The following is a 25464-nucleotide window of genomic DNA, read 5'->3' as shown; positions in this document are numbered from 1 at the left end:
CTAGAAATCTTTTGAAGCACTCAAGAGTTGTTACCTCACAAAATGACACTGGTCAGAAATGAAAAAAATGGCCTGGTCAGGAAGCTAAAAAGAGGCTTAAGGCCACTTTACACGCTGCGATATCATTATCGCCCCCATCGGTTGTGCGACACGGGCAAATCGCTGCCCGTGGCGCACAACATCGCACGGACCCGTCACACATACTTACCTGCATAGTAACGGCGCTATGACCAGCGAACCGCCTCCTAAGGGGGCGGTTCGTTCGGCGTCACAGCGATGTCACTAAGCGGCTGCCCAATCAAAGCGGAGGGGTGGAGATGAGTGGGACAAACATCCCGCCCACCTCATTCCTTTTCATTGCTGGCGGGACGCAGGTAAGGGGAGGTTCCCCGTTCCTGCGGTGTCACACATAGCGATGTGTGCTGCCGCAGGAACGACGAACTACATAGTCCAAGCAGCAATGATAATTGAGATTAGGGGGGGATGTCACCGATTAGCGATTTTGAACGTTTTTGCAATGATTCAAAATCGCTAAAAGGTGTCACACACAACGACATCGCTAACGCGGCCGGATGTGCGTCACAAAATCCATGACCCCAACGAGATCGTTTTAGCGATGTTGTAGCGTGTAAAGCGTCCTTTAAGGGTGAAAGCGTTCAAATAAAACAACTGAGATGTGTAGACTTTCAGGTTTAATTATAGGGGTTCAAAAAATATCCTGTAAAATGTTTATGAATTGCAACAATTTTTCTACAAAGGCTCCTCATTTCAGGTGCTCAAAAGTAATTGGATAAATTTAACATAAATAAATTGTTCATTATTTAATACATTATAGAGAATCCTGTGCAGGCAATGACTGCCTGAAGTCTGCAGGTCATGGACATCACAAAACACTGGATTTCCTCCTTTGTGATACTTTGCCAGGCCTTTACTGCAGCTGACTTCAATTATTACTTGTTTGTGGAGCTTTCTGCTTTAATTTTTGTCTTAAAGGGAAGGTGTCGCGTTTTTTATTTTTATATTAATAATAGTGATTATGAAATAAAGTATTTTTAATATAAAATTAAACTCCCTGTTTATTTAGTTTTTATTTAATTCTAGCTTTATTGAAGCACTGGGGGCTGCCATCATGGATTTGCTGTGTGTAACGACAGTTCTCACCTCCTTTATGGCAGCCCTTTGTGTATTCATTCTGATAGTCGCACTGCGACCCCATACTTAATACAGGAGAGCTCCCTGCTGTGACCCGGACGTGCCCCCTGGGCTTTCCAGATCACGGTAGAGGGAGGAGATCAGTGCCATTTTTGTGCCGCTCACAGCGTATGCTGTGTGCTGCACTTTCCCCTTGTCATCTGTTCGGCCTGTGTGAGTACTGGCGCCCCTCCCCCCGTCGCCGCTGCTATCGTCTCCAATGATACCCGCCCACTCTCCCCTCTGCGCCGCCGCTACCCTCCTCCCCGCTCTCCTTGCCGCAGATGCTGCGGGCATGCATGCATTGCATGCAGGCGTGCGTGCATGCAGAGCATTGCGTGCGAGCGTGCATGCATGCAGAGCATTGTGGGCATGCATGCTTGTGGCAGAGCATTGTGTGTGTGCATCTGGTAAAGCATTGTAGGCAGGCGTGCGTGTGGCAGAGCATTGTGTGCGTGCAGGGGGTAAAGCATTGTGGGCGTGCATGTGGCAGAGCATTGCGTGCGGGTGTGCGTGTGGCAGAGCATTTGGGGATGCATGTGGCAGAGCATTGTGTTTATGCGTGCATGTGGCAGAGCATTACGGGCGTGCATGTGGCAGAGCATTGTGTGCATGCATGTGGCAGAGCATTACGTGCGGGCGTGCGTGCATGCAGAGCATTGCTTGCGGGCGTGTTTGCATGCAGAGCATTGCGAGTGTGCATGCGTGTGGCAGAGCATTGCGGGCGTGCGTGTGGCAGAGCATTGTTTGTGTGCATACATGTAGCAGAGCATTGCGGGCATGCATGTGGCAGAACATTGCTGGTGGGCGTGCATGCGGCAGAGCATTGCTGGACCGAGGCGTGCAGAGCGCTATGTGGGGATCACTATGCAGCTGTCCTTTTTTTTTTTAAATCAGATACTTTTTTATTAAAACAGAGTACATACAACAGAATAACAAATCGGCATCCAAATTAAATTTATCACATCTATTACCCCTTTAACTCCCCCTCCCGCCCCCTCCCCCACCCCGGCAGCAACACTTCTCCCCGATACTACATCCCATATAGTACACACTTATAATACCCTTCAACTGTAGTATAGAACCATCCCGTTGTGCAGGAGGAACAACTAGTAACACAAATAAAACAAAACATACACATCAGAGGTCTCAGACGGCTATCCCCGTCCCATATCAGTTTACTGGTCCATCACTCGTCCTATCCGCATTGCAGCCAAGGAGACCAGAGCTTCTCAAACATTTTAACATTCCCCCTTCTTTCATACAATCCCCGTTCCAGCTGAAGAATACATTTCACCCTTTTAATGTACTCTCCCCTGGTCGGGGGGTCTTTTTTAATCCAGGACCTGGCGATTAGCTTTCTTGCCGCATACAGCAGCCTAGCAATGGCAATTTTCATAGTATTTTCCACCCCAAGCTCCTCAACATATCCCAATAGGCATATCACTGGTTCCCTGGGGAGGACACACCCATATGTTCTTCCTATCTTGTGGATAACCTTAGTCCAAAAGGAGACCAGTCTCGGACAAGACCACATCATGTCAAAAATACCTGCGTCAGATCCCTGACACCTTGGACACTCCGAATTCCTTTTCAACCCCATTTTAAACATCAGTAAGGGAGACCTACATACCCGGTGAATCACGTATAGGTGAGACAGTCTGGCCGGTTCGCTCATGGAAAGTTTAGGGACATACGCCAGGATACTCTCCCACACCTCCTCCGTTATCGGCCCAACTTCCTCCTCCCATTTAGATTTAGTTTTAATTGGGTATTCTAACAGAAAGGTATGTAGTATATCTTTATACGTGCCAGAAATGATCCCTTTAGTGCTTCCTCCGCCCTTACACACATACTCCAGTACCAGGTCAGTCTGTATGGCCACACTTTGTTTAGCCGCTTGGGCTGCAATCGCATGTTTTAATTGTCTGTAGTGGAGCCAGCCGGACGCCGGTAACTGAAACTCACTCTGTAACTGCGGGAACGATTTCACAATTCCTCCGTCCAATATCTGATGCATGTATATTACACCCTTGCGTCTCCACTCCTCAATATTCCCCATTTTCTGAATCTCCGGGAGATTACTGTTATCCCAGATAGGTGTAAACTTGGTTAACCGGGTCACCCCTCTCACCCTTTTCAGCCTATCCCAGGTCTTATTTATAAGTGCCATTGTAGGAGATATTCTACCCAGGAGCCCCACCGCACCATCCTCTAGTCCCATTACCAATGGACTTCTACCCACTATGTATTCCAGTACTTCTTTAATGCCCCCATCTTTCTCTCGATCAGACCAACCCCTGAGGTGTTGACATTGCGCCGCTATATAATACAATTCCGGATTTGGGATTGCTAGACCCCCCTCATCCTTCGGCCTTTGTAAAGTCTCTAATCGCACCCTAGGCTGCTTTTTACCCCACACCAGGTCCCTAAACAGCGAGTTTATCCCTTTAAATCTTTTCCTTGAAATACAAACAGGGGCATTGTGCAGTATGTATAGGAGTTTAGACATTACTACCATCTTTAGTAAATTAACCCTTCCAACAACTGACAAATGTAGCTTGTTCCAGGCATCCACCTTGGTTCTCAATTTTTTAAGGAGCGGCCATAAGTTCACCTGTATGTATTTTTCTACTGGCAGAGATATCTGGATACCTAGATATTTAAATTCGTCCACATTCTTCAATTTGTTAGCCCCAGTATCCTCATTTGTCCAGGCTACTTCCCCATCCACCTTAAAGAGGCTCGATTTAGACCAATTAATGGTCAGTCCCGAAACTTCTCCAAATTTCTCTATTATCTGCATGGCATGATCCAATGAGGCTGATGGATCCCCCAAGAAAAGTAATAAATCGTCAGCATAAAGAGCTATTTTCTCCTCTAAATGCCCATACTTAAATCCATGGATCTCCTTTGTTTTCCTAATGGCCGCCGCCAGAGGCTCTATTGCAATAGCAAATAGGAGCGGCGATAGTGGGCAGCCCTGTCTCGTTCCCCGGTGCAACTCAAACGCTGAGGAGGTCATACCGTTAACTCTAACTTTAGCAGTAGGCCTATTATACAACAGCTGCACCCACTTTACAAACCGTGGGCCAAAACCCATATGCTGCAACACTTTCCACAGATACCCCCACTCAAGACTATCGAACGCTTTCTGGGCATCTAACGAAGCGATCACCCTCCGGCCAGGGTTGTCAGGCGGCAACTGTAGATTAAGGTACAATCTCCTGATATTAGCAGCTGTCGACCTATTGGCCATGAACCCTGATTGGTCCATATGGATTAGGTTAGATATAACTCCAGTCAGCCGGTTTGACAACACCTTAGCCAGAAGCTTCACGTCCGCTGTTAATAACGAGATGGGTCTATATGAGTCTGAAAGCCTCGGATTTTTATCCTCCTTAGGAATTACTACTATTATTGCTTCTCTCATAGATTCAGGCAATACACCTTCCCCCTCCGCCACCTCAAAGACTTTCAATAGTTTGGGTAATAGGATTTCTTCTAACTGTTTATAAATTTCAACTGGTAGCCCGTCTGCTCCCGGTGCCTTGTCATTGCTCATGCCATGCAGAGCGCCCTCCAGTTCATCAATAGTAATAGGTGACTCCAGTTTATCTCTATCCACCACAGACAACACAGGAAGCTCACCTCGCTCAAGAAATGAGTCCACCTCTTCCACCCTCATCTCTCCGCTAGAAGAATATAGCGTGCGATAGAAATCTTTAAAGACCTCAAGGATCGCCTCAACCTCAGTGACCTGTGTCCCCTCCACCGTGTCCATACCATGCACAAATGAACTACTCCTTTGAGCTGCAGCTATGACCGATAATAGATGACCAACTTTTTCCCCCTCCTCATAAAAATGCAATTTTTGGAATGCCTGCTTCCTTACCGCCTTCTCCAAAAGCATCTTATTAACCTGTTCATGCGCCTGCCTAAGATTTTGCTTCGCGTCCGTAGTAGTACTCCGGATTTCTTCCAGCTCTGCCTTATCTAAGGCCTCCAGCCTATCTTTCTCATCCTGCCTCGTCTGTGTTTTACGTTTACAGATATCCCTGAACAGGAGCCCCCTGAGGTATGCCTTCATCGCATCCCATACCACCAGCGGACCAGTGCTACCCTCGTTGTGGATAAAGAAATCCCCAAGATCCCGTTCTATATTCCCCATATTAATATGACGGATCCATGCTGGATGAAGCTTCCACTCTCCCCTCCTTCCCCCTGTCAGGGTTCCCCGTCGTATGGACACTAGAATTGGGCTATGATCTGAAATCACTCTTGTCAGATATTGCACGTCACTTATCATTGCATCCATCAGATCACTAGCTAGAGCCATGTCAATGCGGGACAGAGTGTTATGTGAAGCCGAATAACAAGAGAAGCAGGATACCCTCCCATTCCTCACTCGCCAGGCATCCACCATTCCAAGTTCCCCAATAAGAGTGCCAAACGAAGTCATACAACTATCCTGAATACCTGGAGGTCTACTACTCCTATCCCAGTACAGGTCTATCACATTATTGAAGTCCCCCACCAGTAAAAAAGGGATTACTCCCCCCTTCTCAGAGAACTCCCTTATCTCCCTTAGTTTGGTGCACTTATATGGAGGTGGTATATATATTGCAGCTATACACATGAGTCTGCCAAATATTTTACACTTGACGGCCACACACTGTCCCTCTTTATCCACATACACTTCTATCTCTTCATATTGCACAGAGTTATGGATCAGCAGTGATACACCCCTTGCATAGTTGGAAAAGGTGGAGTGATAGGCCTTCTGCACCCATCTCCTATTTAAAACATGTGTTGTCTCCTTTGTTAGATGCGTTTCTAGTAGACATATTACTGACGGGTTCTGGTCTTGAACATATTTAATTATTGCCGCTCTCCTAGACCTATCTGATAACCCTCTAATATTCCAACTCAACACCTTAATTCTATCCCCCATTATCCCACCCAGTAAAACCATCAAACCTTGTAGTATCTCCCCATGCTGCCTCTACCCTACCCCTTTCCCCCCTCCCCCCCTGCTCCCCTCCCCTCCTACTCCCCACCACTTCCTGTTTTCGAGTACTCCCGTGAAGCATCGGGTTTTCCAAACCTGGTCCATAATCCCTACTAAATTCCCCCCTACCTCCCTCGCCTTCCCCTCTTAGACACATTTTAAAACTCGTCCCTTTTCCAACAATTCTCCACTCCCCCCCTTTCTATGTATAATCATATTCCACTCAACCAATATAACAGTAAAATGGCGAACAGTAATTAAACTGGAATCTCAAATTGTAAATACCCCCACCGCGCCAAATTAGGCAGTCCCCATGTCCTGCGAAGCTCACATCAAACCCTTCGCATTCCCCCTGCATACTACCTCAATCCCAAAGGGAAGGAGAAAAAAAAAAAAAAAGAAAAAACAAGAAGGGTCCCCTGTAAGCTCCTAAGGATGTTGTAGAGCCTCAGCCGGCCTTCTCCAACACACTGCAGATTCAGACAGTCAGCTCATTCCTTCAAACGGATCCGCTTTTCGTTTGCGTCCAACCACTGCATGGCTTCCTCTGGAGTTGTAAAAAAGTGCACCCGCTCCAACGCCGTCACTCTTAGCTTTGCCGGGAACATCATTGAGTATTGCACCCCCATCTCTCGCAGGCGCCTCTTTACTCCTGTAAAAGTCATACGTAGCTTTTGAACAGAAATGGAGTAGTCCGGGTATATGGAAATTCTCTGGCCGTCAATCATAAGATCCTCCATGTCTCTTGCCTTTCGCAGTATAGTGTCCCTGTCTCTGTAGTTGAGGAGCTTGGCTAGCATAGTGCAAGGGCCCCTTCCTGCTGGTTGTGGCTGCATCGGGACTCTGTGTGCACGTTCCACAGCATAGAGCTTGGATAAGACATTAGCACCCATTTTCCCCCTGAGCCAGTCTTCTACATATTCAGTGGGGTTTCTTCCTTCCGCTTTCTCAGGGATGCCGACAATTCGGATGTTATTTCTTCTAGAGCGGTTCTCTAAATCATCATTTTTTGCCGTGATTTCAGCTATCTGCTGTGCAAATGTTTTTTCAGACTTTTGTAGTTTTGTAATATGATCCTCTATTATCCCCACTCTCTCCTCTACAGCCGTTGTTCTCAGGTCTGCTTTCTTGAGGTCTTTCTTAATGTCAGCAACCTCTGCCTGTAATCCCTTAACTTGCTTCGTCAGGGAAGTCAGAGCCTCTTTACAAAAAGACACCACTGCAAAAATGTCCTTTAAAGTGGGGTTTTCTGGAGCCTGGTCTGCACTATGTGCTTCCTCTACTTCTCCTGTCTTATCTTGCTGCTGTTCACCATCCCCCATCTCATCAGAGCTGGCATTGTCTTCTCCCTCCTCACCTCTGTTATCTGTATGCTGATGTGATTTCTCTGAAGTCCGGGCAAATTTCTCTAGCCTTGCCGCGACCTGCATCCTCTCCTGACAGGCTGCATTCACTTTCTCAGCTTCCTGCCTTATCATGGCACCATCCTGAGAGCTGGGGACTTTCCCGCCTCCATTATCTTTTTGCCTGTGACGGACCATGGCACCTCTCTGCATCCACCACACTCACTCCAGATAAGTCCTCACCACCTTATCTTCCTGACAGCCGGCTGAGGCAGTGATAACAGCGGTATTCAGGGATTTATCAAGGGAGTTTGCAGGAGAGCTCCACAAACACGTCTCTTCACATTGCCGTCCAGGCCACGCCCCCCTATGCAGCTGTCCTTAGTGATACTTTAGACATTTGGAGTCACCAACAAAATGACTCCACACTGTGATCCTAAACTTCATCTTCCCTTATCCTTTTGGAAACACCCAGATTGGAAAGGGGAGCTGTGAAATCACACACAGGAGAGCAGACTCTGCCCACTTTTACTGCAGCTGTATTATGAGCTAGTTCTACAGTAGCTCTGCAGCAGGATTTCATCAGCTGCTCCGCCTAGTGTTTAAGAGTCGAAAATATCAAACTTTTTAATTTTTTTTATATTTCGCTCAATTAATAACAAATAATAATATTTAAACAAAACATTAAAACATTAATACTTTACATTTTTTCAGTTATTAACATTTTTTTTATTTTGGGACGACACCTTCCCTTTAAGCATGTGAAACGCATGTCTGATGGCTGAGATCTGGTGACTGACTCAACTATTGCAGAATATTCCACTTATTTGCCTTAAACTTTTACTGTGAAGTGCCATCTAGTGATGAGCGAGCATTAAAATGTTCGAGTGCTCGGTACTCGAATCAGTCAAGTCGGACTCTCGGACAAGCTCGACCTCAGTATCAAGTATAATAGAAATCAATGGGAAACTAGAGCATTTTCCTGCAAGACCTTAACAGGAGGGCTGGGTAGCACAGAAGAGTGCTCAAATGGAATGGGAGCAGCATGTGAAAGACGACTGGGCACATCTGTAACTCCCAGATCACTGCTGGGAACAATGTTCTTAGAGTATAAGGGTACAGTTGACACCAGAAGTTTGCATACACTATCTATAAAGAGACATCTGCATGTTTTCTCACAACCTGACATGAAATCAGAATAAACCTTTCCCGTTTTAGGTCAATTAGGAGCGAAAATTATATCTGACAAATGCCAGAATATTGAGAGAGAGAGCATGTTTAAGTCATTTTTATTACTTTCTGCAAAGTCAAAAATTTACATACATTTCAGTTAATATTTGGTACCATTGTCCTTAAACCGAATGACTTGGGTGAAACCTTTTGGATCTCCTTCCACAAGCTTCTCACAATAGTTGGTATCAATTGAGCCCATTCCTCCTGACAGAACTGGTGTAACTGAGCCATATTTGTAGGTCGCCTTGCTCGCACCTGCCTTTTTAGCTTTGCCTATACATTTTCAATAGGCTTGAGATCAGGGTTATGTGATGGCCACTCCAAAACATTGTCTTTGTTAACCTTAAGCCACTTTGTAACCAGCTTGGCAGTATGCTTCAGGTCATTGTCCATTTGGAAGACCCATTTCCACCCAAGCTTTAAGTTCCTGGCTGATGTCTTGAGCTGTTGCTTCAGTAATGTACATAATCTTTTTTCCTCAGTCAGTCCCTCCTGCAGCAAAACAGCCCCCGAGCATGATGCTACCATCCCCTTGATTCACAGTTTGAATGGTGTTGTTAGGCTTCACAGCTTCTCCCCTTTCCCTCCACATGTAACGATGATTATTATGGCCAAATAGTTCAATTTTAGCTTTGTCAGACCAAAGGACATGTCTCCAAGAGTTAGGCTATTTGCGCACGTAGCGTTCTGTCTCTGCAGAAATTTCTGCAGTGATTTGAACAGCACATGTGCGCTTCAAATTGCTGCAGAAAGAGTCCGTAATGAAAAAAAAAAAGCCGATTCCATGCGCTCTGAGTGCAGCCCCTCCCATAGACAAAGCGGGGACTGCATGCAGAGTGCACTGAATAAGTGACATGTCACTTCTAATACGCCACGTGCGCACGTCTCCTGCATAATCTTCATAGATTATGCTGGGGATGCAGGACGCATGCAGTTATGCTGCCGGTCCAGATCGCAGCGTAACTGCATGAAATACGCACAGGTGCGCACATAGCCTTAAGGTTTTTGTTCCTGTGTGCATTTGCAAACATTAATCTGAGTTTTTATGCTTCTTTGAAGTAATGGCGTCTTCCTGGAAGAGTGGTCTTTCAGCCCATATTGGTACAGTACTCGTTTCACTGTGGATAATGACCCAATCTTACCAGTTTCCGCCAGCACCTTCACAAGCTCTTTTGCTTTTGTTCTTGGGTTGATATGCACAAGTCTGACCAAAGTACGCTCGTCTCTGGTACACAGAACCTATCTTCTTCCTGAGTGGTATGATGGCAGGACAGACCTATCTTGTGTATAATTGTTTGTACAGATGAACAGGGCACCGTCAGGTATCTGGAAATTGCACCCAAGGATGAACCAGATTTGTGCAAGTCCACAATTCTCTTTCTAAAGGGTGCTTTACACGCTGCGACATCGCTAGCGATTGCTAGCGATATTGCGACCGATAGCACCCGCCCCCGTCGTTCGTGCGACATTTGGTGATCACTGCCGTAGCAAACAATATTGTTACGGCAGCGTCACACTTACATACCTGTTCAGTGACGTCGATGTGACCGCCGAACAATCCCTCCTTCAAGGGGGAGGAGCGTTCGGCGTCACAGCGGCGTCACAAAACGGCCGCCCAATAGAAGAGGAGGGGTGGAGATAAGTGGCCGGAACATGACGGCCACCTCCTTCCTTCCTCATTGCCGGTGGACGCAGGCAAGGAGATGTTCGTTGTTCCTACAGTGTCACACATAGCGATGTGTGATGCCACAGGAACGACGAACAACCAGCGGCATGCACCACCAACGATATTATGAAAAGGAGCGATGTGTCAACGATCAACGATTTTTGACATTTTTGAGATCGTTGATCATCGCTCCTAGCTGTCACACACTGCGATGTCGCTAATGACGCCGGATGTGCGTCACAAACACCGTGACCTTGACGATAAATCATTAGCGATGTCGCAGCGTGTAAAGCACCCTTAAGGCTGGCTTCACACATCAGTTTTTTACCATCTGGCACAATCCGGTGAAAAAACTGATGCGACGGATTGGTCGAAAAAACTGATCCTTTGTATCAGTTTTTTCCATCCGTTTCTTGCGTTTTTTGATGGATCCGTTTTCATACTGAGCATGTTCAGTTTAAAAAAAATGGAAACCGGCGCCGGATTCCGTCATATGACGGATGACGACTGCGAAAGCCGGATGGAACGCAAAGCCATCCGGCACAATCCGGCGCTAATAGAAGTCTATGGGGGGAAAAACTGATCCGGCGGCAACAGACGCTGGATCCGTTTTTTCATGGTTTTGCCAGATTGTGCCTGATGGCATAAAACTGATGTGTGAAAGCAGCCTTATTTCTTGGCTGATTTCTTTTGACGTTCCCAAGATGCTACACAAAGAAGCAGAATGTTTCAGGTGTGCATTAAAATACATCCACAGGTGTCTCTAATAAACCAAAAGCTTCCAAAGACATGACCTCATCATATGGGCTTTTCCATATTGTTTGAAGACATAATACTCTTAGTATGTGTAAACTTTTGACTTTGCAGAAAGTAGTAAAAATGCCTTTAGGCTGGAATCACACTTGCGAGTGTAAAATCGGTCCGATTCTCATGCTAGAAAGTCGGACGATTTCTTCTCACATTTCATCAGTGTGGTGTCAGTATCCTGTCAGTGTGCTGTCAGTGTGCAATCAGTTTTTACCCTCAGCAGCTGCTACTCATGTGCTGTTATGTACAGGAGCATTTACACTGTTCTCTGCCACATGATAGAAATCTATTGAGAAAAATGGTCCGTGTGCCATCCGTGTGACATCCGTTTTTTTTTCATGCACCCATAGACTTGCATTGAAGAGACTCGCGCGAGAAACTCACCAAAACGCAGCATGCTGCGATTTATTTCTCAGTCCGATTTGGACTGAGAAAAAAATAGCAGATTGGAGCTGCCTCATTGATTAACATTGCTTCGAGTGCAATGCGAGAATTTCTCGCATTGCACTCGTGCGAGTTAATCGCAAGTGTGACTCCAGCCTAAAACATTCTCTCTGTCTCTCTCTCTCATTATTCTGGCATTTGGCAAATATAAATAATTTTGGTTCCTAATTGACCTAAAACGGAAAAGGTTTATTCTAATTTCATGTCAGATAAAGAGAAAAACATGCGCTGCCCTCTGTGTGACCAACCGTTACAGCCGGCCAATCATATTAATGCCAGTAGCCAACATGGCTATGGCATTAGTGTGTATGGCAGGCAATCCCCCCATATTGATTGGCTGTCTAATAGGCAGAAAACATGCAGGGCAGTGACTGAAGCATGGTGCTTCAGCAGACATGATACTCGATTGAGTAACAAGTGTACTCGAGCACCTCGATCTTTCATCAAGTATCGTGCAATGGCAAGTATGCTTGCTCAGCACTACCACCATCCAATCAACCTTGCTGCATTTTGTTGAATCTGAACAGAAACTATAGCTCTGTACACTTCATCAGGCTACTTCTGTATTCAGTCACATCATCAATAAACAATAGTGACCAATTGCCATTGGAAGCCATGCATGCCCATGCCATCACACTGTCTCCATCATGTTTTTATGATATCTGCTGCAAATATCCACATTGGCTGCTGCTGCCGCATTCATCCATCCGTCCTGGCTCCACGACACTGCTGTTTCTACAACTGGAGACTGTATTATATCCATGGCACCAGCTGCTGAGGTACAGTTAATCCCCTGGGGCTGCCCTCTGTCGGTTGCCTACCGGCGTGTGGCTTCAGTGAGGACTCTGTGACCAATCCAGCTCGCTCCTCCAGGCCAGTGATCGGTACCTTCGGTCCAGTTGACCCACTAACCCCATGCTTGCCCTGCGAGCATAACAGAGACTACTTCTAGCCAGACTTCTCTGAATAGTAGATGTGTGTAGCTGAGTCCCACTGGTTACTGTCCGTTCTGAACTGATGTCACTGCTGGCTATCTTTGGAGTCAGGGCCGGCTCCAGGTTTTTGTGGGCCCCGGGCGGAAGAGTCCCAGTGGGCCCCATCCACACACAGACACCGATACGAACATGTACATATACATATTTAAAGACAAACTCACAAAAATACATATAAACAGACAAATCTATACAGTCATATACACTTACAGACAGACACACACACACACACACAAGTCTGCTGCATACAGACAGACACACACACACACAAGTCTGCTACATACAGACACACACACACAAGTCTGCTGCATACAGACAGACACACACACACACACACAAGTCTGCTACATACAGACACACACACAACTCTGCTACATACAAACACACACACACAACTCTGCTACATACAGACAAACACACACACACAACTCTGCTACATACAGACAAACACACACACACACACACAACTCTGCTACATACAGACAAACACACACACACACACAACTCTGCTACATACAGACACACACAACTCTGCTACATACAGACAAACGCATACAACTCTGCTACATTCAGACAAATGCACACAACTCTGCTACATTCAGACAAATGCACACAACTCTGCTACATTCAGACAAACGCACACAACTCTGCTACATTCAGACAAACGCACACAACTCTGCTACATACAGACAAACGCACACAACTCTGCTACATACAGACAAACGCACACAACTCTGCTACATACAGACAAACACACACAACTCTGCTACATACAGACAAACACACACAACTCTGCTACATACAGACAAACACACACAACTCTGCTACATACAGACAAACACATACAACTCTGCTACATACAGACAAACACATACAACTCTGCTACATACAGACAAACACATACAACTCTGCTACATTCAGACAAACACATACAACTCTGCTACATACAGACAAACACATACAACTCTGCTACATACAGACAAACACACACAACTCTGCTACATACAGACAAACACATACAACTCTGCTACATACAGACAAACACATACAACTCTGCTACATACAAACACATACAACTCTGCTACATACAGACAAACACATACAACTCTGCTACATTCAGACAAACACATACAACTCTGCTACATACAGATATGAAATGTCAGGTTTATTTAAAAAAAAAAAAAAGCTGGCAAACACACATAGGTACAATATAAATCAAAATAAAAGGAAAAAAAAACAATGGCAATGCACTTCTGGCCTCCAAGAGTAGCTCTTCTAACCTGGGCTTCTTGTACTCCAATGAACCGGTCCCGGACGGTTTGGACCTGCTTCCGTACTGTACTGCGTCTGCCGTGACTGAGTCGGCCGGTCGTCAGTGACAACAAGGTCCTGAACGAGGCGCTGCCGGTGTGCGTTCCACTGTGGTAGCAGGAAGTGCATCTGTGTGTGTGCTGCTGCTGCTGATGACGACAATCATTCTTTGAAGGCCCGCCCACTGTGCTGTCGTAAGAGGAAACGACGTACGGGGGCGTTCTGACAGCAGCAGGAATGAGACGCACGGCTCCAATACATTCCACTCGTATCAAAGAGGTGAGAGGAGGTGGTCCCATCCCAGCATGCGTTACGCACTAGTAATCAAGTAGGGGAGGAGGGAGGAGAGATGTGCCCCCCCCCCACCCGTCTTGCGTTCCACAGTGGAACGCAAATAGCAGGCAGTACGAAGGCCGACAGGGAAAATGAACGGCGCGACGTACTGCAGGTGTCCTAGATAGCGTGAGTGGGCCCCCCTGTCAGTCCAGGGCCCCGGCACTTGCCCGGGTATGCCGCGTGGTGACGCCGGCCCTGTTTGGAGTGAAGGGGAAGTAAGCATTATGCATCTTTTGTCTGCTACACTAAGCTTCTTTTGCATGTCTATGGTCTTCAACATTGCCCATTTCTTGATGCTTTTTCAAATGAAGAGCACATCTTGAAAACCCAATCCACTTTGACATTTTTACCTGGGAGAGACCTTGCTGATGCAGTATAACTACATTGTGTATGGTTTCTGTGCTAGTCATGAGGTATGACTTGTGATATGAAACCGCCTTCCAAAATTCAGCACAGCTGGCTGCCGTTTGGTGGGGTACACCCACCATTAAGATTTTGATGACCTTTTCTAAGTATAGGCCATCAATATAAAAATCCTGGAAATCTCTTTAATATAAAATACAATTACATACGGTATGTAGTCCATGGAAACCTTTAAAATCAGTCCTATTTCCCTTAACTAGAACAAGTTCTCTTTTTTTTCCATCTTGCTGAGTGAATATATTTGCTCTTCCCTGTTCACAGTTTAAATACTATGTACATCTTACTAATGAATCACTGCTTTTTCACGTGATAATAGACTTGCCACTTTCCCTAGACTGTGAAAAAGCAGTGATACTCACCCTGAGATTGTGGTCATAGAGGTCCCATTGTCTAAGTTCACATCCTCTGCTAGCAAACATGTAGCAGTGTGGATTGAGCACTCTCAGTGTTTGCAGCAGCTCAATGAGACTTTAAAGCTGGAGTCACACTTGCGATTAACTCGCAAGAGTGCTATGCGAGAAAATCTCGCATTGCACTCTGACCAATGATAATCAATGAGGCAGCTCCGATCTGCTATTTTTTACTCACTCCAAATCGGACTGAGGAAAAAAAAATCGCAGCATGCTGCGTTTTGGTGAGTCTATCGCGCGAGTCTCTTCAATGCAAGTCTATGGGTTCGGGAAAAAAAAAAAAGCTGATGTCACACGGACGGCACACACACCATCCTAGTGACATCAGTTTTTCTCAATAGATTTCTAGCAAGTAGCAAAGAGCACTGTAAATGCTCCTGTACATAACAGTACATGAATAGCAGCTGCTGAGGTTAAAAACTGATTGCACACTGACAGCACACTGATGAAAAGTGAGAAGAATCGTCCGACTTTCTGGCGTGAGAATCGGACCGATTTTACACTCGCAAGTGTGATTCCAGTCTAAAGTTTTGCCCCGGGGATGGTAGTGAAGGGGTGCCGTTGGGGAGGAAAGGGATTTCTACGTACTCACTCAGTCCAAGAATACTGACACCGACAGCTTGTAAACCAGAGTTCTGAGCACCGCTGCAGCAAGGAAGGAGCACGCGTGGATCCGTGCCCTTGGTGTTGCTTGTTAGCCTGTGGCCTTTTCCATGGCACCTTGTTCACTGTTTGGACCCTATAGTGTGGAACTAGTTGGGTCCCGCTCACCTGTATGGCTAACGGAGTGATCTTGCTCTCAGGGTTCACGCTTGGGATTTTCTGGATGATATAGTGGGAAAGTCCTATCCCATCGGTGAGTTGTACCCCGATTTTGGAGCGGGTGAGGGATGAATCTTGAAGACTTCACCCCCATCGGGTAAATTACCGGGCTGCGTGAAGCTACTTCCCGGCCTAGGGTCCACGTACCCCGTCGTGCCCTGGCCCCTACCCGGAGATGGCTCAAAGCCGCCGGCTGCCCTCCTCGGCAGATCTGTGCCCCTTGACACGATCCCCTGCGACCAGGGTTCCAGCTCCTACCAGGCCCAGACCAACGTCTGCCACCTAGTATTCTCCAAGGAGCCCTGCTCCTGACCTCCTCTTTCCTTCCCCTCCAACACTTCACTTCTCCCTCCTCCTAACACTTCTGACTCTCCCCTACCAACTGCCCCAAGTGGACGGCCCGATTCCCTTCAGGCCCCCCAATGGTGTGTCTGGTGGGTGTGGTGCAGAGTGTTCCTAGGGTTTTGACTGGCTAAGCTCTTAGCAACACCAAAGAACAGGGATCCGTAACCAAGGAGGATGCGGATACTGTGCAGGAGGGCAGATTGCACAATACCCTGTGACGACCTGATAGACCAGGGCGTCACACAAGCTGTAGTGTCCCACCCCTGCCACGCCCTGTCCTACCCCAGCTCCTCCCATTTTGTCTAGGCTAGGAGAGAAAACTGCAAAAGTCGCTAATTTAAGGTGCAACTCTGAATTTTGCCACTTGTAGAGGGTTTTACACCAGAATTCTGGAGTGAAAGGTTGGATGCATTGGGCTCTATATGTTTACTTTTTTAGGAAGCTACAATTGACAGCATTCCCTGATTGAAAAAGACCCTTATGATATTCTGAGAGCTATAGTTTTCTAAAATCTGAAGAGCATAATAGTGCCATCGTCACAATTTGAACTGTTTGGTGCTAGTCACTCTGTCTATATACCTAAATACAAATATACAAATGTCTATTTTTAGTGTAATGTACCAAAAGGAGTCTAAAGGGTACTTTACACGCTGCGACATTGCTAACGATATATCGTCGGGGTCACGATGTTTGTGACGCACATCCAGCGTCGTTAGCGACATCGCAGCATGTGACAGCTAGGAGCGACGATCAACAATCGCAAAAACGGCAAAAATTGTTGACACATCGCTCCAAATCGTAATGGCATTGGTGTTTCATACCGCAGGTTGTTCGTTGTTCCTGCGGCACCACACATCACTGTGTATGACACTGTGACGCCCTGGACTAGCCAGGTAGTCACAGTTAGGCCCCCACACAACACCCTTCCCCTAAAAACGGTACCAGCAGCCAACCTAAAATCCTGAGTCACCCCTCTCAGGTTCTGACATACACACCAGGTGGGCGGAGCCAGGTGGTTGGCCACGCCCACCGAGGAGTTCGGATGGCCTGAGGCGGGAAAACACAGAGAGATGAGAAAGGACAGTGAAAGGGAGAGGAAAGAGAGGAGTAGGGAGAGTAACAGAAGAGGAGAGAACGTCTGTCAGAGGTCAGGGTCGTAGCCCGGACACCCTGTGGCCAGGAGGCAGATGGTGGCAGCCACCTGCAGGAGCTGGGATTACAACTGGTGGAACCGTAAGGATCGGGGACGGGTGGTGGCCCACTGGTACGGAACCGGGGAACCGATTGGAAACCGGAGCACCAGGAGGGGTACTCAGACCCAGTACGAGGCCCAGAAGCCACTGGACCGAGTCGAATTAACTGATTGGGGTCTGGATTTGAGGTCCCTTCCCATCCAAGGCCTGACTGAAGACAACAGCACCCTCAGAGGGATAGTGAGCCACCGCCAAGGCATAGAGATCCAAAGGGCCAGCGTCTGCAGGCAAAAGGGGTTCCTCAGCACACATCAACCTGGGGAGCGGACTACCATCGCTGAAGCATAGGCAGTTAAATCTACACAAAAAGATGCAGGAGAAAGGCAGAAACCACCAACCCGAAGAAAGGGGAGAAGCGCAGCCGGCTGCGGGCACCGTCCACCATCTTGTTTGGTTTACCAGAGACTCCAGTGTGTCTGTAATAGTGAGTACACCAGTGCCCTCAGGCCGAGCACCACATCGCATCAACACTGCCCTACACCAGAATCCCCAGGAGCAACCCCTCGGGCCCCGGGGTCCTTACCCCCTACCCACGGAGGGGTTAACACCAAGCTGCATAACACCGTCCCCGGGAGCCTAGTCAACGGCAGCCGGCTGAGCCCTGGGGCGGTACAACACCGTAGGAACGACGAACATCATCCTACCTGCGTCCACCGGAAAGGAGGAAGGAAGGAGGTGGGCGGCATGTTCTGGCCGCTCATCTCCTCCCCTCCTCTTCTATTGGGTGGCCGTTTTGTGATGCCGCTGTGACGTCGCTGTGACGCCGAACGCACCTTCCCCTTGAAGGAGGGATTGTTCGGCGGTCAAAGCGACGTCGCTGAACAGGTATGGGAGTGTGACGCTCAGCGATATCGCAGTGTGTAAAGCACCCTTAAGGGCTCGTTCACACCACCCTATAACAAGGACGCGTGACATCCAATGTTATTCAATGGGGCAGTGCTTTTTTTTCTCAAGCTGATTCAGAGTGAGAAAAAAAGCACAGGATGCTGCAAGAGACAATACAAATGAGACAGCGCGCACCCATTCAAGTCTATGTACAGTTAGGTCCAGAAATATTTGGACAGTGACACAAGTTTTGTTATTTTAGCTGTTTACAAAAACATGTTCAGAAATACAATTATATATATAATATGGGCTGAAAGTGCACACTCCCAGCTGCAATATGAGAGTTTTCACATCCAAATCGGAGAAAGGGTTTAGGAATCATAGCTCTGTAATGCATAGCCTCCTCTTTTTAAAGGGACCAAAAGTAATTGGACAAGGGACTCTAAGGGCTGCAATTAACTCTGAAGGCGTCTCCCTCGTTAACCTGTAATCAATGAAGTAGTTAAAAGGTCTGGGGTTGATTACAGGTGTGTGGTTTTGCATTTGGAAGCTGTTGCTGTGACCAGACAACATCCGGTCTAAGGAACTCTCAATTGAGGTGAAGCAGAACATCCTGAGGCTGAAAAAAAAAGAAAAAATCCATGAGAGAGATAGCAGACATGCTTGGAGTAGCAAAATCAACAGTCGGGTACATTCTGAGAAAAAAGGAATTGACTGGTGAGCTTGGGAACTCAAAAAGGCCTGGGCGTCCACGGATGACAACAGTGGTAGATGATCGCCGCATACTTTCTTTGGTGAAAAAGAACCCGTTCACAACATCAACTGAAGTCCAGAACACTCTCAGTGAAGTAGGTGTATCTGTCTCTAAGTCAACAGTAAAGAGAAGACTCCATGAAAGTAAATACAAAGGGTTCACATCTAGATGCAAACCATTCATCAATTCCAAAAATAGACAGGCCAGAGTTAAATTTGCTGAAAAACACCTCATAAAGCCAGCTCAGTTCTGGAAAAGTATTCTATGGACAGATGAGACAAAGATCAACCTGTACCAGAATGATGGGAAGAAAAAAGTTTGGAGAAGAAAGGGAACGGCACATGATCCAAGGCACACCACATCCTCTGTAAAACATGGTGGAGGCAACGTGATGGAATGGGCATGCATGGCTTTCAATGGCACTGGGTCACTTGTGTTTATTGATGACATAACAGCAGACAAGAGTAGCTGGATGAATTCTGAAGTGTACCGGGATATACTTTCAGCCCAGATTCAGCTAAATGCCGCAAAGTTGATCGGACGGCGCTTCATAGTACAGATGGACAATGACCCCAAGCATACAGCCAAAGTTACCCAGGAGTTCATGAGTGCAAAAAAGTGGAACATTCTGCAATGGCCAAGTCAATCACCAGATCTTAACCCAATTGAGCATACATTTCACTTGCTCAAATCCAGACTTAAGACGGAAAGATCCACAAACAAGCAAGACCTGAAGGCTGCGGCTGTAAAGGCCTGGAAAAGCATTAAGGAGGAAACCCAGCGTTTGGTGATGTCCATGGGTTCCAGACTTAAGGCAGTGATTGTCTCCAAAGGATTCGCAACAAAATATTGAAAATAAAAATATTTTGTTTGGGTTTGGTTTATTTGTCCAATTACTTTTGACCTCCTAAAATGTGGAGTGTTTGTAAAGAAATGTGTACAATTCCTACAATTTCTATCAGATATTTTTGTTCAAACCTTCAAATTAAACGTTACAATCTGCACTTGAATTCTGTTGTAGAGGTTTCATTTCAAATCCAATGTGGTGGCATGCAGAGCCCAACTCGCGAAAATTGTGTCACTGTCCAAATATTTCTGGACCTAACTGTATTTGTAGAAATCATCAGACTGCACTCGGATGGTATCCAAGTTCAGTCCGTTTCCTGAGGATCCATAGAAATGTTGTTCCCCTTCTTCTCCTTATCACCTGTGATACTATTTCCTCAAGCGAGAGAATCAGAACTTACTAAGCTTGACACTCTAATCAAACATGGATCAGAGTTTGATCGTAGTATCATTAAGATAATCAACCCGATCCTCTTGTAGAGAGAATATACAGTATGCTTATGTGACCCCGGCCTCATTTCTGCAGTGGATTCCTTCCTCTGCCTGAGGCTTCTACCTGATTTTTCAACAAAACAAATATAGCTTTGCTACTGGCAAAGGCATTGTGTTGTATAAGTGTGATGCCTTGGCCTATCAGGTCGTCACAGGGTATTGTGCAATCTGCCCTTCTGCACAGTATCCACCTCCTCCTTGGTTACGAGTCCCTGACCTTTGGTGTTGCCAAGAACAAGCTAATCAAAAATCCTAGGAACACTCTGTACCACACCCACCAGACACACCAGTGGAAAGCCTGAGTGGAATAGTGTCGCCCACTTGGGGGGGTTGGTTAAGAGGAGGTCAGGAGTCAGTCAGTCAGTTAGTGACTCTCAAGAGGGCGGTGAAGTGTTGGAGGAGAGAAAGAGGAGGTCAGGAGCTGGGCTCCTTGAGACTACTAGGTGGCAGATGTTGGTCTGGACCTGGTAGGAGCTGGAGCCCGGTCGCAGGGGATCGTGACAAGGGGCACGGACTGTTGAGGAGGACAGCCGGCGGCCTTGTGCCATCACCGGGCAGGGGCCAGGGCACGACAGGGTACGTAGACCCTAGGTCAGGAAGAAGCTTCAGGTGTCCTGGTAATTTACCCGACGAGGACGGAACCTTCAATATCCGTTCTCCACCAGCTCCAAAATTGGGATACTAGTACAACGAGGGGGATAGGACTTTCCACTCACATGGTCCAGAAAATCCCAAGCGTGAACCCTGAGAGCAAGCTCACCCAGTTAGCCACACTGGTGAGCGGGAACCGACCAGTTTCACACTGTAGGGACCAAACAGAGAAAGAGGTGCAAGGCAAAGGTCACAGACTAACAGGCAACACCAACGGGCATGGGATCCAGGTGTGCTCCCTTCAAGCGGCAGCGGTGTCCAGAACTTTGGTTTACCACGGTTGTCGGTGTCAGTGTTATTGGACTGAGTACACAAACGACCCCTTATCGTCCCAACGACACCTCCCCGTTGCCCTCATCGAGTCCCGGGGCATTCCCCCTACCCGTGGAGGGGTTAAACATCTGGCTGCCCACACCACCGTCACCGGGTATTCGCAACTGCACCTTACCACACACCACGGGTGGCGTCACAAACTTCAAACATAATTCCCCGTGTAAAAGCCCCCCTTATATTCCGGGTGGCCGCACGACCCCGACCCTGGGTCCGGAGATCCCTCGACCCACTGCAGATCTAGATCTGGAAACTTTGGCGTCACGAACAGGATTCGAGCAGGACCCACTTACCTGGGTGACGTGCGCCTTAAAGCCGAAAACCGCGAGTCAAAATTCCTTTTCCCGCCAATTCTGCCATTTTCCGCCATCTTTTCACGCCAAAACGCCGTCTTCCCTGTGAAAGCGCGCAAAGCGGAAGCCCCGCCCTTCGTCCTGAGTGTGAGGCTGGAACCGGAAGTTCCCAGAGGTCCACAGCGTGTGAAAGAGTGCTGAGTAAAGACCGAGGGGGTGTGCCAGAATGTAGCTATAGCGGAAGAGAAGCAGGAACGCCAGTACTCTGCCATAACGTTCCTGGACAACACCGAGGCAAGATGGCTGAACAAGACTGGTCACCGGAATGTGCTGTTCCCGGGACCCCGACCTGGATTGAAGAGGAGACCGAGCAGCTGTGCAGGAGAATGCGGACGCAGTTCCTGTTCATCTTGAATAACTGGAGGGAAGAGATGAGGAGCCTGGCGATGGCGGTGCGAGCCCGTGAGATCGATATCTTACGTGGAGAGAGGGTAAGCGGTTACCCAGTCCCTACTGATTGCCCAAATCCGGCCACAGTGGTTGAGGGATCCGGACTGCCCCCGCTCGCGGTGAGCACTCCACCATCACCCACCCCGTCCTCGGCGGATGCCGAGCTGCCCACGTCAACCCCAGCAGCGAAACCTTCGGTGCCTTTAAGTAAAGCTTCAGCTGCAGAGACCCCGGTTCAGACCCTCATACCGGTCATGTCAGCGGTCACCCAGACATCGGCCAGACCAGACCCGGCCGCATCACCGGGCCCGTCCTCAGAGGCAGAGCACCCGGACCCTGCAACCCCAGCTGCGGAGCATTCGGTTCTTCAACCTGCCAAGGCAGAAGTGGAGCCTAAAGATCGCCTGATTCCACTGCCGCGTGGCATCCTGTTGGCTGTTGGGGCCGCAAGAGTCCACGTAAAACCAGAGCCAGCTAGGGAGCCGAGGCCAGACGCTGACGCCCCCTACTGGGAACTACACCAGCAAAAGCTGACACCAGAGATGACGACTCCAGAACAGCGGCAACGGGAGATCATTGCCCATACACGGAGGTAGAAAGAAAATTTGAGGAAAGCCACCTTTCGGGTCAGGGGGCCGCAGCATAAGGGTCACGTGCGGCGCTTCAACCCTGAGAAGGGGTGGGGCTTCCTCTGGGAAGCAAGTCTCCCTGCAGAAGTGTTTGTCACTCAGAGAGATATTGAGCAGTATCTCCCGAGGGATCACCCGGGCCGTAACCTGGAGCCTGGGGATGTGATTACTTATACGCGGCACTGGAGCGAGTGGGGCTGGTATGCCCTAGATGTGAAGCGGCTCGCTGTGGTAGATGAGCAAGTTGTGCCAGCTGCCGCCGTTTATTACCAGCCTCCCAGTGAGCGGTACCAAGAGTGCTGAAAAATATTAAAAATACTAGTGGTTTAATGATGCCATAGAAAGGTTATTGTTTTTCATAGTTTGTTGTTTTTCTTGTAGAAAATGTTAGCAAAATAAGTGCATAATTAACCAGTTCTAATGAAAAGAGTGAAAATTACCAGATTTTCGAGAAGATTGCTAAAATGTGTGCACCCGGTACATGGACTCTGTTAAGTTTTTATATTTAGTAAATATGGCCCATAGTCACAGGACTGTCGTGATCAACACAAACTTGTGTATTGTATAGAGTTACACCTCCTGTGATCACCAGAGTCGTCTAACACGGACCCACCATAGGTTTTCAGGGGTTCAGGTTGTTTGGGTGGCTGGTTAACGTCATCCGGGACATTGGGACTGGACTGTCGTGGGAAGAGGCTGCAACAGAGCAGGTTGAGTCTCCGCTACCACTGAAACCGGTAGCGTCCCACCGTTGGGGAGATGAACTCTTAAAATTGTTAAGTAACGTTTAATTGACAAGCCTCCCTAATGTGAGATGAACATGTAAATAAAATGTTAACCTTTCTTACCCTTTTTCTATAGTTAAAAAAAAATAAATAAATAAACCTCTGATGTCCTGTAGCTCGGGGACAAGCTACGTTTAAGCAAGGGGGAATGTGACACCCTGGCCTATCAGATCATCACAGGGTATTGTGCAATCTGCCCTTCTGCACAGTATCCACCTCCTCCTTGGTTACGGGTTCCTGACCTTTGGTGTTGCCAGGAACAAGCTAATCAAAAATCCTAGGAACATTTTGCACCACACCCACCAGACACACCAGTGGACGGCCTGAGTGGAATAGGGGGGTTGGTTAAGGGGAGGTCAGGAGTGTCAGGAGTCAGTCAGTCGGTTAGTGACTCTCAAGAGGAGAGGTCATGGGGCGGTAAAGTGTTGGAGGAGAGAGAGAGAGGAGGTCAGGAGCTGGGCTCCTTGAGACTACTAGGTGGCAGACGTTGGTCTGGACCTGATAGGAACTGGACCCCCGGTCACAAGGGATCGTAACAAGGGGCACGGACTGTCGAGGAGGACATCCGGCGGCCTTGTGCCATCACCGGGCAGGGGCCAGTGCACGACGGGGTACGTGGACCCTAGGTCAGCAAGAAGCTTCAGGCGTCCTGGCAATTTACCCGACGAGAACGGAGCCCTCAAGATTCGTTTTCCACCCACTCCAAAATTGGGGTACTAGCCCAACGAGAGGGATAGGACTTTCCACTCACACGGTCCAGAAAATCCCAAGCGTGAACCCTGAGAGCAAGCTCACCCAGTTAGTCACACTGGTGAGCGGGACCCAACCAGTTTCACACTGTAGGGACCAAAGAGAGAAAGAGGTGCCAAGGCAAAAGGTCACAGACTAACAGGCAACACCAACGGGCATGGGATCCAGGTGTGCTCCCTTCAAGCGGCAGCGGTGTCCAGAACTTTGGTTTACCACGGTTGTCGGTGTCAGTGTTATTGGACTGAGTACACAAACGACCCCTTACCGTCCCAACGACAGCTCCCTGTGTCCCTCATAGAGTCCCGGGGCATTCCCCCTACCCGTGGAGGGGTTAAACATCTGGCTGCCCACACCACCGTCACCGGGTACTCGCAACTGCAGCAGTGTTACTCCACCTTACCACACACCACAGGTGGCATCACGATCTTCAAACATAATTCCCAGTGTAAAAGCCCCTCTTTTATTCCGGGTGGCCGCGCGACCCCGACCCCCGGGTCCAGAGATCCCTCGCGCCACCGTGGATCTGGATCCGAGGAGCCCGCGTTCTGATGCAGGGGTGGCACATAAGCGCTTATTCACACAGTGGCGACATACCGCCGGTGCAGTGGCACAGGGGCCCAGAGGTTCAGTGGGCCCTTGCTGGCCGGTCAGTAATGAGGGAGATCTGCTGTTGTCTGGGGCTTCAGGCTCCGGGAGGCCCCTGGTCTCATTGCTCTCATCACATGTAGTGTGTCGGGCAGAGAGCGATCCTGCAGCTCCGCGCAGTGATGGTAGCGGAACTCAGAAATCTGTCCTCTGCTCCCTGCCCGTCACCTTTCTCTGTGACACATTTGATTTAATCTTGTGCTTGAAGCTCATGTGTCCTGTGCCGAAAATTCTACTTTTTTGGATCATTATATATTTCTTCTAAGCACGGCCAAATTTATTGAGTGCTAGACCTTTATAAACGAACATCACTTACTGAGCTTTGTGTTGTCATTTTAATAAAAACAATGTTCTCTCTGCTGCAGATTCAGCAGTTATACAGAGCTCATGAATATGCTGTAGCACGCCAAGTAGTCCTCTGATGATA

General features: G+C 47.9%; 1 protein-coding gene and 1 long non-coding RNA gene across 4 annotated transcripts in view; one reads left to right on the top strand and one right to left on the bottom strand.

Annotated features, from left to right (window-relative positions):
• PLXNC1 (plexin C1) overlaps window positions 1-25464 on the bottom strand; it is a 346034-nt gene that overhangs the window by 318627 nt on the left and 1943 nt on the right. Inside the window, exon 1 of one of the 3 annotated variants that reach the window (XM_075344808.1) lies at window positions 13968-14329. The exons of the other annotated variants lie outside the window; for them this stretch is intronic. Coding sequence (XP_075200923.1) covers window positions 13968-14297 — 330 coding nt within the window. The 5' untranslated portion in view covers window positions 14298-14329. Of the gene's footprint in view, window positions 1-13967; window positions 14330-25464 lie in introns of those variants that run through there. 3 annotated transcript variants of the gene reach the window in all.
• Window positions 13809-25464, top strand: part of LOC142303456 (uncharacterized) — a 132862-nt gene continuing 121206 nt past the window's right edge. The window contains exon 1 of the long non-coding RNA XR_012753029.1: window positions 13809-14549. This is a non-coding gene — a long non-coding RNA (uncharacterized LOC142303456). The remainder of the gene's footprint in view (window positions 14550-25464) is intronic.

The sequence above is a fragment of the Anomaloglossus baeobatrachus genome, chromosome 4, assembly GCF_048569485.1.
Source record: "Anomaloglossus baeobatrachus isolate aAnoBae1 chromosome 4, aAnoBae1.hap1, whole genome shotgun sequence".
Classification (NCBI taxonomy): domain Eukaryota; kingdom Metazoa; phylum Chordata; class Amphibia; order Anura; family Aromobatidae; genus Anomaloglossus; species Anomaloglossus baeobatrachus.
This window is presented reverse-complemented; position numbering and strand designations above follow the sequence as displayed.